Source organism: Ictidomys tridecemlineatus, chromosome 11, assembly GCF_052094955.1.
Source record: "Ictidomys tridecemlineatus isolate mIctTri1 chromosome 11, mIctTri1.hap1, whole genome shotgun sequence".
NCBI classification, from domain to species: domain Eukaryota; kingdom Metazoa; phylum Chordata; class Mammalia; order Rodentia; family Sciuridae; genus Ictidomys; species Ictidomys tridecemlineatus.
In genome coordinates, this window is record NC_135487.1 from 68277511 (window position 1) to 68295372 (window position 17862).

At 37.4% G+C, this 17862-nt stretch overlaps 2 protein-coding genes across 6 annotated transcripts in view; one reads left to right on the plus strand and one right to left on the minus strand.

The window, feature by feature from the left end:
* The window catches only part of Mcoln3 (mucolipin TRP cation channel 3), a 37769-nt gene extending 37193 nt beyond the window's left edge, over positions 1-576 (minus strand). The window contains exon 1 of one of the 3 annotated variants that reach the window (XM_005334068.4): positions 419-576. Coding sequence is in view for 2 of the 3 variants with exons in the window: in XM_078026627.1 (XP_077882753.1) it covers positions 217-292 (76 nt within the window). In the remaining variant the exon portion in view is untranslated. Of the gene's footprint in view, positions 1-216; positions 385-418 lie in introns of those variants that run through there. The other 2 variants (XM_078026627.1, XM_078026626.1) reach the window with 2 other exon arrangements.
* Positions 577-12666: 12090 nt separating this feature from the next.
* Positions 12667-17862, plus strand: part of Dnai3 (dynein axonemal intermediate chain 3) — a 58987-nt gene continuing 53791 nt past the window's right edge. For all 3 annotated transcript variants that reach the window (XM_078026628.1, XM_078026630.1, XM_078026629.1), the window contains exon 1: positions 12667-12810. The gene's annotated coding sequence lies outside the window, so the exon portion shown is untranslated. The remainder of the gene's footprint in view (positions 12811-17862) is intronic.

The following is a 17862-nucleotide window of genomic DNA, read 5'->3' on the forward strand; positions in this document are numbered from 1 at the left end:
AGGCAGGCAATGCAGGGTGCAGCCTCTCAGGGTAGAGAGTCTGGGTCTGGAGTTCTGGACCCTGGCTTTTGAGTGGGCGGAGGCCTGGCAGGAGCTGAGGGGCAGAGCTCACCCGCCGAAGCTACCACCTGGGGCTAACCCGGGCCAGGCGCGCCAAACCCACGCGACCCGGGGGGCCGGGATCCCACCCCCAGCCCGCGCGTGCTACTAACTGACCTTTAGCCAGCGATGGAACTGGCGTTGTGCCAAACAGCTGCATCTCGCACCCCGCTCCCACCTCTGTGCCTTCCATGGCATCAAAAGCCCTGTCCTCCAGCTTTGCGTCACCTACAGCTCGCCACACAGTGGTCCCTCCGTGCGCGCGAAGCGCTGTTCCCACGACACCTAATGCCTCCGGGTGGCACCTGGTGCGGCTCACCTGTGGCTCCCGGCGCGAGGAGGGGGCGCCCAGTGGGGAACAACGGAGCGACTGGGCGAGGAGGCGTCAAATCTGCTCAGCAGCTGGGGCGTGTTGCATGTCAGCGCATTACCCGAGCAGCCTCTGAGGCTCCGCTCCGCCCAGAGTCCAACGTGAGCCTGGCATCCTCCCTCCCCTGGCCGCTTTAACCCGTGACCCTCCTCCCCACTGCTCAGCTTCTTTTCCACGCCCTTTCTGGGGCAGCCTTTTAGCAAGGCGGGTGCACAAAGCAACCCTCTGAAGGACTCCGCGGCTGTCCAGCTGTCCGAGTGCTCTGGCACCCTCTCTCCTTACGCCCCTTGCTTTCATAGTAAACAACCCTACTCCATGGTGAGGTGCAGGTGCCTGGGCTCGGGCCTCCTAGGGGCCAGGGCCACTCCTCCTGGTCCATTCCTCTCCAGTGATTGCAGGACTTAGACCCGATATTGGATGAACAGCACCTAGCATCCCAAGGCCTGTCATTCTGATTTTGGCGTAGAAGGTGAAATTCTGAAGTATAAGACATCAAGCCTGAGCCTTGTGCCCTCCTTGGTTCTTCAGACAAGTACCATGAAAATGAGACTATAAATTGTACTCTTCTCTAGGCTGGGCAGTGGGAAGAGCCCTGGGAGCCTCTTAGAAGCAATGTGATTAGAAGCACCTGAAGTAGACTTTGAACTGTAACTTTTTTTTTTTTTTTTCATGAATTAAACCTTACTCTACTCCTTATCAGGAACTTTGATTTTAATTACAATCATTTTGGATTTGCTTTATTTATTTATTTTTTAAATTTTCGTTATTTGGGGCCACAGGTAAGTTTGTAAATGCCAGTAAATTTCCTTAGAAGGATATTCCGGAAATTGTATCAAGAGTTGTCAGAGGCCCCGAGCTGTGGCGCATGTTTGTAATCCCAGCGGCTCAGGAAGCCAGCCTTAGCAAAAATGAGGCACTAAGCAATTCAGTGAGACCTTGTCTCTAAATAAAATACAAAACAGGGCTGGGGATGTGGCTCAGTGGGCAAGTGTTCCTGAGTTCAATCCCTGGTATTCCACCCTCCCTCTGCCCCTGCCTAAAAAAGAGCTGTCAGACAGAGATCAGTTTGCAACAGCAATTTATAAATGGAATTATCTTTTCTTGTAATGGCATACAACAATTTTTTGCTGTTCATTAGCCTGAATCTCAAGTGTTGTAGACAAAGTAGATAGATGCCTAAAGTATAATTGGCACACTCAATTCTCAAGTGCAATTTGAAAAATATAATCTCTAATGCCCATTTGCTGCCACACAATTTAACATTAGCTCCTTACTATAACATTGAACTTATGGCGGTGGTGAGAGTTTACAATGTGTGATTGTTCGGACAATCTGAGTCATGGGAAGGCTTATAGGCATAAAGGATAGCCTTCTCTCCCTCACTTAATTCTATTTAGAGCTGAGTTATTCAGACCCATAAATGAAAAAAAAGCTAGGCTTTGGAGTCACACTAATGGGGTCCCAAATTCCCTTGTATTCTACTTACTGACCAACCTCTAGGAAATTATTTACTCTTTCCCCCTCTCCATTTATTTTATGTTGAATTGTCTAATAAATGGAATGGTGAATTTTAATTAATATGATAAATATAGAGCACTCATTACTGTGCCTGGCATATTTTATGTGCTTGAGAATGCCGATTCTGTTTTTTTAAAGATCTAAATTAATGAAAAGATACACTGTGTTCATCAATTGCAATGCTTAATTCTATTAGGATGTCAGTTTTTAACCAAGTTCATTTATAGACTCTACCCATTCTCAAGGAAAATTCCAGCAAGCTATTTTATAGAAATTGACAAGATGATTCTAAAATCCATATGGAAATGCAAAGAACCTAGAATGACCAAGGTTCATTGGTCTGGAAGATTTTTCCCTACCTGATTCCAAGCCATCTAATGTAACTATATAAGCAAAACAGTTTGGTGTCGGAAAAAAAGAGACAAATAGGATATATATAAACTATAGAACAGAGTCCAAAATAGATCACATGCATGTACCTGTTCAGTTGATTTGTTTCAAAGGTGTCAAATAATATAAAGGAGAAAATTAACCTTAACAATCAACAAAGTGTTATTACGGGCTCAAAGAAGTACACTGACACCAAGTAAAAGAAAGAGGAAATGCTAATAATTTCAAGATTTAAGTAAACATTGCTGGAAAGCAGGGCAAGAGCTTAAGAAAGAGAAGCAGTTAAGATCTAATCAGTCAATCTTGCTTTTAACTATTGCCTTGTTTTAAGTGTGTGTTCCTGGGGCTGCTGGGGAGTTGTTCTTGCAAATAAAATGAATGTCATAAATTTACACACATGAAAGATACTTCCAGAAATAAGTCTTGGAAGCAAGATAAGTCTCTAAATTGGCAGTTTCAACATATGACTCTGTGTAATACTATTGCTGTCGCTAGGAGATAAAAATGTTATTTGAATATTACCCAATCAATTCACTCGCTGCATTTTCCAGTATTTGAGTCATGTGCTGCATAAGGATATTTTGATCAGCAACACACTGCATACACGAGGGTGGTCTCATAAGATTATAATGAAGCTGAAAAATTCCTATCATCTAGGGATGTTGTAGGCATCACAAAATCTTAGCACAACGTATTACTCATGTTTATGGTGATGCTGATGTAAACAAATCTGATACATTGCCAGTCATGTAAAAGGACAACACACACAATTATACACGGTATATAATACTCAATAATAATAACAAATGATTATGTTACTGGCTTATGTATTTACCACGGATACTTTTTAAAAAATTTTTGTAGTTGTAGATGGACAGTATGCCTTTATTTTATTTGTTTATTTTTATGCAGTACTAAGGATCAAACTCTGCCACTGAGCTACAGTCCCAGCCCCCATACACATACTTTTTATTGTTATTTTAGAGTGTACCCCTTCTACTTATATAAAACAAAAGTTAACTGTAAAATAGACTCAGACCGATCCTTCAGGTAAAGGCATTGTTACCAGAAGAGATGACTGTTCACACATGCTGTTGCCCCTGGAGACCTTCCAGTGAGACAGATGTGGATGTGGAAGACACTGATATTAATGATCCTAGTCTTGTGTGGGTCTGGGATGATCTGCATGCTTTTTGGTTTTTAACAAAAATTTTCAAAGGTAAAAATAGTAATAATAGAAAAATCTTATAGAACAAGGACATAAAGAAAATATTTTCATATGATTGTACCATGTGTTTATGTTTTAAGCTGTTATTAAGAGAGTCAAGTTTAAAACTTAAAAATGTATAAAGTAAGACTGCTATAATTTGTTATTAAAGAAGGAAATTTTTAAATAAATTTGATATAGTTTAAGTGCAGTGTTCACAGTCTACAGTAATGTCCTTGGCCTTTATAGTCTTTCACTATTCATTCACTCAGAGAAAATTACAGTCTTGAAAGCTCCATTCATAGTGTCTGATAAGGTATAGTATTTTAAAAAAACACTTTTATACCACATATTTACCATACCTTTTCTATCTTTAGATATTTTTAGAAACAAATACTCAGCTATGTTTTACAATTGCCTACAGTATTCAGTATAGTAACATGCTGTTCAGATTTGTAGTGTAGGAGTAATAGGCTATCCCATATAACTAGCTATATAGAGATTACACATCTTGGTTTATGTAAGTATACTCTATGATGTTCACACAGCAATGAAATTACCTGATACATTTCTCAGAATATGCCCTTGTTAATATAGAAGCATGATTGTATTCACTAAAGTATATTTTAAAAGATGAAATATTTTCATTATTAAAAAAATTAATTGGGCTGAGGTTGTGGCTCAGTGGTAGAGCACTCACCTAACATGTGTGAGGCCCTGGGTTCAATCCCTAGCACCCCATAAAATAAATAACTAAAAATAAAGGTATTGTGTTCAACTACAACTAAAAAGTAAATATTAAAAAAGTTAATTAGAACAGACCTTATATATAATCAGAAATATGAATAAATTATTGTATAATTGTGTATTAAGAATTGTAATAATAAATAAATAAATAAATAAGGCAAAAAGAAAGTTAACTGGTTTTCCAATGAAGAATATATATATATATTATGAGTATCAGTATATGTGAATACTATTTCCTTTTTGAGAAGAACTAGACCATATTAACCAAAGCCTAACTAATAAAATAATTCCACAAATTAAAAAAAGAAACCAATAAAACACTCAGTTGTATGAAAGAAAAAAAAAGTTAGTCAGTTTATATAAAGCAACATATGCCCTATGTTCAATATGATAATGCTTTTGGAAGCACTTTTAACAACTGAACCAACATCAAATGCAAGAATAAGAAATTTTATCTCCTCTGGATATTTATCACAAAGTAAAGATATCAAATAAAGTGATTATTTTATGTCTTAAATTACCATTGACAGAATAACTTAAAATATTAGTCTTATTTTCCACTTAAAAATATTTTTTAGAATTTAGTTTGCATCAATGCTTCCTTCTTTCAATGATTTTTATTATAAAATAGCTATAACAGGCCAGGTATGGTGGCAGGTTTCAGCTACTTGGAAAGCTAAAACAGGAGGATCACAAGTTTGAGGCCACTTTCAGCAATTTAGCAAAACTCTGTCTAAAAATAAAAAATAGAAAGGGCTGGTGATGTACTTCAGTGGTAAAATGCCCCTGGATTAAATCCCCAGTACCAAAAAAAGGTGGGGGGAGAGGCTTGGTGCTGGGGATACAGCTCAGTAGTGAAGCATTTGCCTAGCAAGCACATGGCTGGCGATTCAATTCTTAATTCCACGCTCGCACACACAATCTATAACAGCAATCATTATTATATATAATTGAAATACTTAATCTCGTTCAATATACTGATTCATAGTAATAATAAACCATGCTTTTATTATCTTTTTTAAACAAAAAGAAATCCTTGGAACTTTTAGCATAATTCTAACACAGAAAAACTATTCACTGTTTATTCTTACTCCCTATATTTTAAGAACATGTAAATAAAATGGTATGAAAAATACAAAATAACTTATAATTTTAGAAATTTCCATTTTTTTCTATTCCTGAATCCCAGTGATTAACATCTGTTTGAAATTTGGAAACACTTCTATGATAATCAATAGATCCTCATGACATCCTTGATATCTGGTGGATAGAAGGGGACTTTTTTCCTTATTTTCCAGATATTATTGCCATGTCAAAATTGTATTTGCTTTATAGTAACAGCTCAGCTGAAGTCTCAGGTAGTATGGGTGTTAAGTCACACATATGTAAACCCAAAAGGTTGTCACATTTCTGTCTAAAGCATTCATCTTCTGTCCCTAAAGGAGATCCCAATAAAATGTTTATTCATTCAGCATACACACACACACACACACACACACACACACACACACACACTCAGATTATTGAAGACCTCCTATATTACAGTGAGATTATTAGGTACTGTTGATAAAAATAGAAATAAAACATAATTCCTGGTTGGGAATAGAGCTCAGTGGCAGGACATTTGTCTAGCATGTACAAAGCCCTAAGTTTAATGCCCAGCACTGCACAAAATAAAATAAAATATAATTCCTATCCTAACAATATTAGTCTAGTAAACAATGTTTTTTTTAATTATGGGAAAAATTCAAATAGAGAAAATACAAAAAATAAATAACAGGTTGATCCCAATTGATATCCACAAACCTCCAATTGAACAAATATTAGTTTTCATTTTTTGTGGGTCCAGTCTTTTTACTTTATTTAAATAAAGCATTACAAAATTGACTGCCCTACCTCAATGTAGCTTCAGTCATGAATTCATGTAAATCCTTTCAATTCATATATATGTAATATTTCTCTCACATATAGAAATAATTCATGCATATTTTTGTTCATAAAGATGAGATTTTTCTGTACCTAATCTTCAATGCTTACCTGATAATTTTGTTCTAGTTATATCCAGGCAAGTGTATTTATTTTTAGCAGCTTCATAATAATTTATTGACTGTACCATAGCATTCCATCCATTTCCGTACTAATGCACTTTTTTTTCCATTACAAAAATATAAAATTGTCAGTGAACCAATTCCTTATGCACATGTGTAAAAGTTTCCCTAGGGTAAGTATCCAGGAATAGAATTGCTAGATTATAGGAGTGTACATTTTCAGTTTTAATGTAGACCACCCAAATGATCTCCAAAATGGTTGCCCCACATCACTGAACAAACATTTATGGTGTAGCAGTAAAATCGGCAAAAATCTCTGCCTTAGTAGAGTTTATTTCTCAGTGGACAGTCAATGAACATAAGTACATTTTGCAATGCGCTGAAAGGTGATAAATACTCTTAAGAGAATGAGGGGTGCTGGGAAGTTGTCATTTTAAACAGGGTGAAGGGTAGGGCTCACTAAGAAGTTAGTATTTTAGCAAAAGTTTGAAGGGTATGTGTTTTAAATGTTCCAGACAGAGGGAACATCTAATGCAAGATAGGAGCTACCTGCCATGTGTGTTTGAGTAACCACAGGAAAGCCAGTGTGTCTGCACAGATGTGAGCTGCAGGGAGCAATGGTAGAAAATGAAACTAGTAACAGGAACCAGGTTGTCCTGGACCTTGCAGGCCATCAAATGTGAGCTTTCTATGGAGTGAAATGAGAGCCAGTTGAGGGTTTTAAGCAAAGGACTGACATGATATTGACTTAGGCTTTAAAAGTACATCCCTCTGGCTACAAAGTTGACAATATATCTCCAAAGTGTGAAGAATGAAAGAGAAAGCATCAAGGATGACTCTTTCCTTGTGCCACAATGGCATATTTACATGGGTATCTCCCCTTAAAGATATTAGGAGTGGCAAAGAGTCTCAATTTTTTTTATCTGCACTGGGCAACATAGCATCTGATATATTTTTGCCACACAACCAAGAAGACAAAGTTGCCATTCACTGCAATGAAGAAAACTGCAGGGTGAACAGGAAGGTGGGGAGAATTTAGTCTTGAATGTGTATCTGAGATGTCAATCGAGTGCTTTTCGGGCTGTTAAAAGGCTGGTTGGCTTTATTTCATTTTCATCTCTTCCACAGACTGATACTTCTATTAAATATAGTACAAATAGAAAACTGGAATAAAGACATTTTGAATAGTAACCTCAATTTTCTTCATACATAACACAAAGAGACTACTAAATTGCTAAAAAGTTTTTAAGCACTTTCAATTTCTGCACTTCTTTTGTGGAATGGGTAACAAATATTTCACGGGCTAGTGGACTAGTAACAAGTATTTCCTGGCAGGCACTGACCCGACTGAAACACTCTGGTTAAATATGTATTAGTCATCCAAGTGGAAATGCCTAAAAGGCAGATAGATATTTAAATTTATATTTAATCATCACCAAAGGACAATAACAATGTCTTTAAATTCACTTTGCACAGAATTAAGATTCTGATTTAACAAGCATTCGCTGAATATATACCACATTTAAGGAACTATTCGGGCCTTTTTATGGCAATGTTATGTAAGAAGGGCCAGATGAAGATCTGTGGGCAATCTGGACAGGCTAATAATGGGTAATCTTTTCATATCCATCCTCAAAGGCTCATCCACCATTTATCTGGTGGCAAGAGGGGGAAAATGGTTTCTGTTAATAAACATATGCTTGTTCTTTACATTTTAAATGATTTATTAAACACAATTTTCTAAACTATACAACTTTGAGGGAGAATACTGAACCATTCAACATTTGGCTATGAAAACTGGGCAGACTCCAGGATGGGAGTATTGCTTTTTAATTGCACCTTATGACTTGGAACCTCACATGACAAAAATATTCACCACATATTTTATTTCAAATCTGAAGCTGGGTTGAGAGAAGAATCAATTCTCCTCTTTCACAGCACATGAGAGTTCCCTACAGAAACCTGAACTATTTGCAATTCATTTCAAAAATGACCTTTTGAAGAATTCCCCTATGGCAGCAATGTGCTTGCTCCTACCCTTTATCTGTCTTGCTCGAAGAGCATCATGATCCCAAATTTTTCAGATATAAAACTGAGATTTAAAAAATTTAATGGTTTATATGATGCTACTTATCTAGAAAGTGACAGATTTAGTCTTCAACACTATTTTCCCATTCTAAACCCAGTATTATTGTGTATATGTGTGTGTGTATGTGTGTGTGTGTGTCCTTCCCTGGTGGTAAGAATCATTAAACATGTGGAATTGGTATTCACTGGCTCTCTGTGTCTGCTGATATTGTAGCACTAACACTGCCATACAGCAGTTCCCCCATCACCAATTCTTTCTGGGTTTAGGAAGACTCACCTACACTCACAGAAAAGTCCACTCTGCTGCCACACAGCCCCATGTTTTTCCTCCTCAGCTTTTGAACTGCCCCACTGGAGATGTGTGCTTCCTATGGTCTGCAGAGATTCCCTTGTGGGAAGGGTCAGAAATTCTGGAGTCATCCAGGCCTGTACTCCCTTAGTTTCAGTACACTTAAGTACATTCTCTGCATAAGTAGCAAGATTGCCTTTCTCCTCACTTTAGTGTTAAACATTTTCTAATTTCTCATTTGAGTTCTTTTTTTTTTTCCTCTCTCTAGAAATGTCACAATTTGTCCCTTTTTCCAACAGCTTAAGCTTTGTTCCCAGGTCAGACCATTCTGTTTGGTTTTCTCATTTCTATAGCTGAGCATTCTTCCCAGATGCTCCTTGGTTTCTCATGCACTAGACTGTGATATTTCTCCAAGCATTTTGAAAACAGGTGATCATTCCATTAGTTTAGGATTCAAACAATTACATTTCCATCTTTCTCACCTTTTCTCCCTCCAGGCATATTGGTGCAGATAAACAAAACTTATTAAGACTCCAAAAAAGGGTTTTCCATCCCTAGTTTCTGTGCTAGTTCTTTTAAAATACATATAATTAGTAGAAATCCACCTCAGATCTAACTTGTCAGATCATCTTCCATAAACCCAATCTGAAATTTATCTAAATGTCCCTAAGTTATCAGAAAAGCATTTGCAGTCCTGACTTCTTGACTCATTCAACCTCCATTCAATTAATAAAATTAAGAATAAATTTTAAAATATTTTTTGAAAGAGAGAGAGAATTTTTTAATTTTTTTTTTTTTTTTAGTTTTTGGTGGACACAACGTCTTTATTTTATTTTTATGTGGTGCAGAGGATGGAACCCAGCGCCCGGCGCATGCCAGGCGAGCACACTACCGCTTGAGCCACATCCCCAGTCCCAAGATTAAGTTTTATGTTTTATTTTTATGTTTCAGGCAAATTTAAATCAGCATCCCCTGGATGGAAGCATTCACTGTGACCACAGTACAGTTTCATTTCTGAAAGTTTCATTCCTGAAAGTTCCCATGAAAGAATGGACCGTCAGTCAATCATGCATTTGTAACATGAAGAAATTTCTAAACATTTTCCATTTAATTTCTAACTTTCTTGACATGTGGCTTATGACTCATTCCCCCAAACATACATCCCCTTGGGATATCTCTAAAGAAAAGATGACAGAAGTGCTTGGTGTCTCATCTAAATCACAAGGTTATAATTCTCACTTCCTTATATCTGACTTCAGTGAATTATGACTATTTTTCAAGAAAATTTCTTTAGAAGAATACAAAGAGGCTTTGATTAGCTCCTTCTAGGTCTGTTTTCAAGAACAGCCAATTAAATAACTAAGCATATTTTACTAAATATATCAGATGCTTCTTTTGGCAGTGCAAATATAAAAGAATGAAACACTTTGCCACCCCTAATATTTTTAAAGGGAGACACCCATATAAACAAGCCATTAGAGCACAAGGTAATACTTACTCTAATTGATAAACAGAGGAAAAGGTGAAACAGCTTTGCAGAGAATGTGATGTTTGAGTTTTGAAAATTAAAAAGGAGTTTATCAAGTAATGAAGATGAGGAAAAGCATATGGGTGGAGGTAGAGCTGGACAGAAATAAAGGGATGAGCAGATGCACAGTTGTGAAAGGGAATGGCATTTTTGGGGGAGCTATCAAGAGCCCTGTATAACTAAGGCTCTGGCTCCCACCCTGGAACACACCACTCCAGGGTTTGTCCAGTAGTACCATCAGGAGCTGTGGAAAAGGATGGGATAAGTATGTCACAGTTGCCTTGCATTAATTTGTGTTTATGCAACTTAATATCAATTCTAGCTAATAGTGGTTTTATACATTTTTAAAAATTAAACATGAGGGCTGGGGATATAGCTCAGTTGGTAGAGTGCTAGCCTAGCATTACAAGGCCCTAGGTTCAATCCCCAGCACTACCCCCCCCCAAAATAAATAAACATGAATACCTTGTGAAGCAGAAGGTAAAAACCTTATGAATTCTTTATATAAAACTAATATATCAGTTGCAGAAGTCTATTTAAATTTATAACCCTTCATCAGCCTACTACTAACCCATAACCCCTCTTTTCATGCCCTTCAGCTCTTAGGGGTCTTCAGTTGAGAAGCACTGGACTAAATGGGTTGCACTGGGAAGAGAGGAAGGAAGAGAGAAAAGTCTAACTACCTGTTTTTAAATGTATCATTTAGAACTCTTTGCATAGCACTTCATATGCCAGGTTGAGGATATTTAAGCAGGTTCAGCATTGAATCCCTGGTTTAGAACATTTCATGGCAACTTGGTAAATAAAAGACAGAAGAAGATAGTACAATTCTACATATTAGATGGTAGATAAGTCATACCTGAAATAAGGGAGACACAGAAGATGGTTAGGAGGAGATGGATTATTAGAGAGATATTTGCAAAAGAAAATTATAGGATTTAGTAATGTGTTGACTGTGAGAAATAGAAGGCAAGTTAGGGATGACTCAATTTTCTAATTTTGCCAACTCTCACTGATAGACAGTGGTGCTCTTACCTCAGATAGGAAATAAAAAAGGAGAAAAAGTTTCTGAAAGATATCTGAAAGATAATGGATTGGCTTTGACTACACTGTGGTACCTACAGCCTAGTAATTAATTAATTCACTCATTCATTATCTTTATGTAGCAATTATTCAACATCAGGATACAAACTAGACTGGTAGTTAGAAATGTCCAATAGTTAGTGAAAATTCAAGTCTGAAGTTTAGGCTGTGAATATAGAAATGATGGTCACTGATGCATTTAAAGGTGCTATTCTATACTGAGGGAAAAAATAAGATGCCACCAGGAAAGCACACAGAATGAGGAAACAGGACTCAGGACTGAGATAGGAGAAAGTTAATCTTTCAGCATCAGGAGTAGAAGAGTCCAGGAAAAGGTTGTTAACAATGTTTAGATAAGACTTCTGCCAAGATCATCTCCTCCTCATCCCCCTCCCCCCTCTCCCCTCCTCCTTCTTTCATGATTCCTATAGTAAAATGAATCTAGATTTTGCACACAAATTCTTCTGAAATTGTAAAGAACCAACGTGATCTTTCTATGTATGATGTAAAATCTTTATTTAGGATTAAATGTCATTTATGTTACAAGCCTATAGCCTCTTCTCAAGTATTTCATTTATATTGAATGTAAGAAAATTAATTCAGACCAATTATGGAAGTCAATTGCGTTGTTTTATTAAATTCTGCCATTTTACAAATTAGGGCAGTTATAATTATTATTTTTTTTTTTTTAAGGAAAAGAGGGAAACCGTTCAGAGAGCTTGAGCTTCACTCTGAATCCCTTGGGTCTCATAATTACAAGATAAAATGATGTTACTCAGGGATTCAAACGTTTCCACCCCTGAGATTCAGACATCCAGGACGATTCCAAGAAATAACTATATTAACAGTTCTGGGACGCCCATGACAGCCGGTTGAACCCAATTTCCTCTTCACACCTGAATTCTAAGACAGGTTCCTAGGGAGGCTTCAGCTCGCCAAAGAGGGGTTGCCGGGGCAGCTGTCCCAAGGGTTCCTAGAGGGCAATTTCCATAAACCCTTAGTCCCCCGATCCTAGAGAGCTCACCCCGCGAGGATTCTTGTGGTGGGTGCGAAGTTGGACCGAGCCTGTGAGACCTGGCCACTGACGTGGATACAGACCTAAATTGCTCAACTCTCCTGGTCAGTGTGAAACTGCGCACCACCCTCGCTTCCATTGGGTGACGTCACATCCAAGCAACCAATCACAAGCCATCTCTAAAAGAAACTGTTGGAGAGAGAACACTGTATTGGTGATGACGCTTTGTCAATCTCAGCAGAGGAACCGCCTCTTCTCTCTTAGCAACGGATGCGTCCTGGCAACGGCCGGCGGGGGAGCTGCGATTTGTACTCTTGGGATTTGTTTTTCTGAGAGAGGAGAGTCAAACTCCCATCTCCAGTTCTCGAAGGAGCTTTTCTCCGGAGTACGGCAAAGAGACTTCTTTCTCTTCAGTTTATCCATAACAGGTAAGGTCAGTTCTGAACGAGAAAGGAGTGAAAAAAAAGTTATTTTATTCACTTTTTCAAGGGAGTTCGGAAATGTTTCTGCATTGCTGAGGTGAAGAATACAGATGATAATAACAACAACAATAATAAAATAAGACTTTCGCTGCTTTCAGAGAGAGCTTCCAATCTAGCCAAGCAGGCAAAGAAAGAGCAGTTAACGAGAACTTTGAGAGCAGGTATTGACTTGTTAACAGCTTATATATCTTCAGTGACTTAATAGTCACTGAAGCAATAGTCATTGCCTGACACATAGTACAGATTCAATAAATCATTTAATGAATGAATATTAAAAAATGACATGATCTTGGTTATTCAAGGTGGGGGAGGATCCAAGAAAAGACTAATGCTGGCTTTAGTAGTTAGATGACTTCAGGACTGTAAAATAAACAGGAAGATGAATGCAGATACAAACTCTTTGAAAGTAAGGACCCTACCTATTCCCCTAGGGATTATTTTACCTAGTAGTGAGTTTCTGCTAAATGCACTCTCTCTCCTTCCTCCTAGTGTATGGTGAATGCTAAATGTTAAATAAATTCACAGCAATTTTTCAGGCAGCTTCTGAGTGTGAGGCCTTCTGCTTTTGCAGAGGTCTGGCATAATTAACAATACACAGTGAGACTAGAATGTGTCAAAGAGAACAAGATTGTTTTACACTGAGAGAAAGTCGGGGAGGCTTCATAAAATGGGTCATATTATGCGTAGTGGAACCTTAAAGGATGCATGTGGTGTGGATCAGAAATGGCTGGAGGGTAGGGTGTTCTCCAGACAGAGAGAGAGGGGGTGAGGGGGTGCAGGGAAGCACTGGAACTGTTTGAGAGTGGATGGTAACCTGGTGAGGCTGGACAAGAACTGGAAAGGTGAGTGTGATGAGTAGATTGCGAAGGGTGTTGAAGGACATGTGTATAAGTTTGGACTCTATCCCATTGTGTAAAGTGTGGTATGCAGACCATCAGTGCAGGACTGCCTGGTACTGCTTTTAAAACTTCAGGGTCCCACAATCACTGCAGGCCTACCAAATCAGAGGGTGAAATTTGCATTTCAAATTAGCTCCAGTTCAGAAAAGTGACTTGATAAATAAGATTTGCATTTTAGGAACTGAAGTTCTGAAGGCAGGCCTTAGATGTTTGTTCCACTTAGCACACAGGCAGGAAGGTCAGCTAAGTGTCATGATCTAGACTAGAGGATTAGGAAAGTGGATCAAAAAAAAAAAATTCTATACCGATGCTTTGGCATGCACCTTTAATCCCAGCAGTTTGGGAGGCTGAGACAGGAGGATTACAAGCTCAAAGCCAGCCTCAGCAAAAGCGAGGCACTTAAGCAACTCAGTGAGACCCTGCCTCTAAATAAAATACAAAATAGGGCTGGGAATGTGGCTCAGTGGTCAAGTGCCCCTGCATTCAATACCCAGTACCAAAAAAAAACAAAAAAAAAGAAGGAATTTTAAAAATAAATATATATAAAATTAAAAAATTATATGTTTATTTTCACTAACTTAAATGTATTCATTTGGTAACAAACCACAGTAGTAATAGCAGGAACTGTAATTTTGTCACAAAAATAAATCATACCTCTTTTCATATTATATTATAGATGTTACAGATATATTATTTATGCTCATTACAACCTCCAAAATTAAGGTGGTTGTTAGACTCACTGCTTGATCTTATTTAATGTATTAATAAAGAAGCTCATGAATTAACGTAGCATAGTTTTTCAAAATATATTAATGGCTGGATTTCACTATAGTCTATCTCTCTTGTAACCTCACATTTTTATCTGATATATGAGCTTTACCATGCTGCCAAAGGGATTTATGGCACAAAATAGAAAAGGAGCTCTGGACTAGGAAGACAGGTTGAAGGCAGGAACCAGAGGAAGCTGTGGAAAAGGAGGGCTGAGAATTCAGGAGACATTTTAATGAGCCCTAGCACTGAAGGGTGCTAGGACATTTCAAAGAATAAAGTGTTAAGATAGCATCTACTTAAATGAGTGAATATTCAGTCTCGGAAAGAAAGCAAAGTAGATACGGAGGGGAAGAAACAAGAGTAGTAGACAAAGGAAACAAGTTATCTCCGAGGGGTGCATGTTTTGTACTTGTCAGAAGACAGCTGAAAGGCCCAGGAGAACCCTGGAGACTAATCAGGGTCTTAATGGAGATTTACTGACAAGCAGTTGTTGGAGACACATTTACCAAATTCCCAAGATGTTAGTCTCAAATTTTATTGTAAATATCTGTTTAAAAACATAAAAGATGGGGGACAAGCATGATAAGTTTATAAATACTTTGGGATGAGAGGCTAATGACCTTAGATAAGGTCAGCTAATTGAAGAAGAATCAGAAAGGTAAAGTTTCTGAGGACCTAGGTGAAGAAAAGATGCTATTGCTACAGGTCTTTTCAAATCAAGACCTGCTGGCAACAGGCCACAAATAAATATGGCCAAAAAATGGGCATAAGCAAACAGCTTGTGTGTATACACCAAGAAGGTAAAGAAGAAATTGTGGCTATTTAAGTCACTGTGCTATGTCAGTTGTAATTTGCACCACATATTCCTTCATCTGTAGTAGTTATCCTCCTAAATAATAGAAGCATCTCAAGAGGATATAGTTATGGACAAGTCTGGAGAGTTAGCTTGGAATCACGTCAAGGACAACTCTGAAATCAGTAGAGCACCATCTTGGGTTTTGATCCACTTTCTGGAGGACTCATCCAATACCCAGTTCGCCAGCTTCTAAAGTCTGTGGCCGTTAACCTAGATGATAGACAATGTGACCTTGGTACCTTGGTAGCAAGAAAGTACTCTAGAATGGATGGATTAATTTATAATGACTATGAGTGGTTCAAACGTCAAAAATATTTTTTAACGAAATGCTTAACATTTCTCAGTGTTACCTTCTATAATTTCTGGTTGAAATCCAGTCAGCTCTAATGCTTTGAAAACCAATCATAACACAAATCCCTGTACATAACCTTTACTTTAGGGAGTAGATGAAATGAGATATCTCTTCTGTTATTATTAGTAAATACAAATCAATTTCAGCTGGAAACAGAAAAAATGTGAACATTTCAGAGTAATCTCAGTAAAGCAATAAATTATATTGAAAATGTGTTCATAATCTTTTTATAATCAATTTAATGGAAAAATAAAATTTGAAAAGTATTATATCGCATTTCAGTGTATAAAATATGCACTTTTATGAAAAACTTCAGTAAGCCCAACTATAAAAGCAGTATTTTTTATTTGAGTTTTTAAAAAATATTTATAAAAATAAACCTGAAATAAGTGTACTTATTAAAAGTATGAAGACAGTATTATTCATTTTTTATAGGTACCTCCAATCAAAAGTGATTTGTTTTCTAGATATAATATTGGTGGGGTTTTTATTATTTGTAATTACTAAAATAAACTATGAGATTTTCCCTGAAACATAAGTTCATTGTAAGGTAGCTACTACCAAAGTTATCATTTTCTTTCCAGTTTTGACTATATTCACCAGTCTAATTTCAGCTAATAAACTTTCTATTTAGAAACTAAGACATTGCTTTTTATGTTGCTATTTAATTTAAAAGGCTTACGGCCTCTGAAAGACTACAGAACAACCTGATTCTCCCTTTACCCTTGGTCACTAGTCTATAATTTAGACACAGAAGTTAATTAATATTTGTGAAAGTAATAAATGAGCTATTCTGGTAAGGCAGCATGCATTTATAATGTCTTCCAATTTTGTCAATTTACTGCTGGAAAACTGACTTTGTTTCTCCCTCTACAAAAATTGAAATTCAATCAAAGTACACAGATTACTTAATAGCAGCATTTGAAAAGAAATGGACACCTGTTTACCTTGAGTATTTTAGGGAATGATGTTATTAAACTGTTATATAATTCAAATTTAATACTTCAGATCTTGGTCAGACTTCTTCTGATCTATAGTGATGTATGAAAATAAATTTGTGTTGTTTAAAGTCATCAAGCTTATGATAATTTGTTATGGCAGCAATAGAAAACTAATACAGCATGCATACTAGAAATTCCATGGACCATTTGGCAAAAAAACCTTTTGTCCAGACTGGAGACTCACAAAGACTGGCAGAAGGGAAAAGGAAACCAAGCAATGATTAACTCAACTTTTTAAAACAATTTTTCTAATATGTTCACTATGCTAGTTATAGGGGTTATGTCAATGGAGATAAAGACATAATCCCCATCTTCACAGTTTACAGAGACTAATTTCACATGCCCTCAATCAAACTCCTAATATTCCCTATATCAATAAATAGCAACCCCATGCCTTCAATTTCTTAGGCAAAATTCACTGAAATCATCCTTTATCCCTTCCTCTCTCAGACCCTACATCAAGTCATCAGCAAATCTCATTAGCTCCATCTAAATAATACAACTAGACTCCAAGTTATGATTTTATTTTAGGAAATGGGGTCTTGCTATACTGCCCATGCTGGCCCCAAATTCCTAGTCTCAAGTTTGCCTTGAACTCCTAACCTCAAAGAGATTTTCCTGCCTCAGCCCTCAGAGTAGCTAGAACTACAGAGACACACCACCAGGTTGACCCAACCGTTTTTATCCATTCCACTTTTTCCCTGATCTGTGCTGCAATCATCTCTTCCATGGATTGTTGATTGTCTCTCATTTGGATTCCTGCTTTAGCCCTCTCCTTGCTGCAGTCTTAACAGGCTTCCTCCATTCTCTGGGACTTTACTCTGGTGACACATAGTGAGGCCTCTCGTGTCAGGGATTGTAAAATCATAGCTGCACCACTTCTGCACTTCTTTCCCTTTCCTACTTTATTCTTCCTCTTAGCAACTATCACCACCTAGATACTCACTATTGTGCTCCTTTATTTTTTCGTTTTCTGTCTCATCCTAAAATGCAAGCTTTATCAGGGCAAGCATTTTTTACCCCTATTTTGCCTATTTTGTCCAATGCTGTTTCCCTAATACCTAGGATAACCCCTTGTCCATCCTAGTCAATAGATAATATGAGAATGAATAGTGGTGA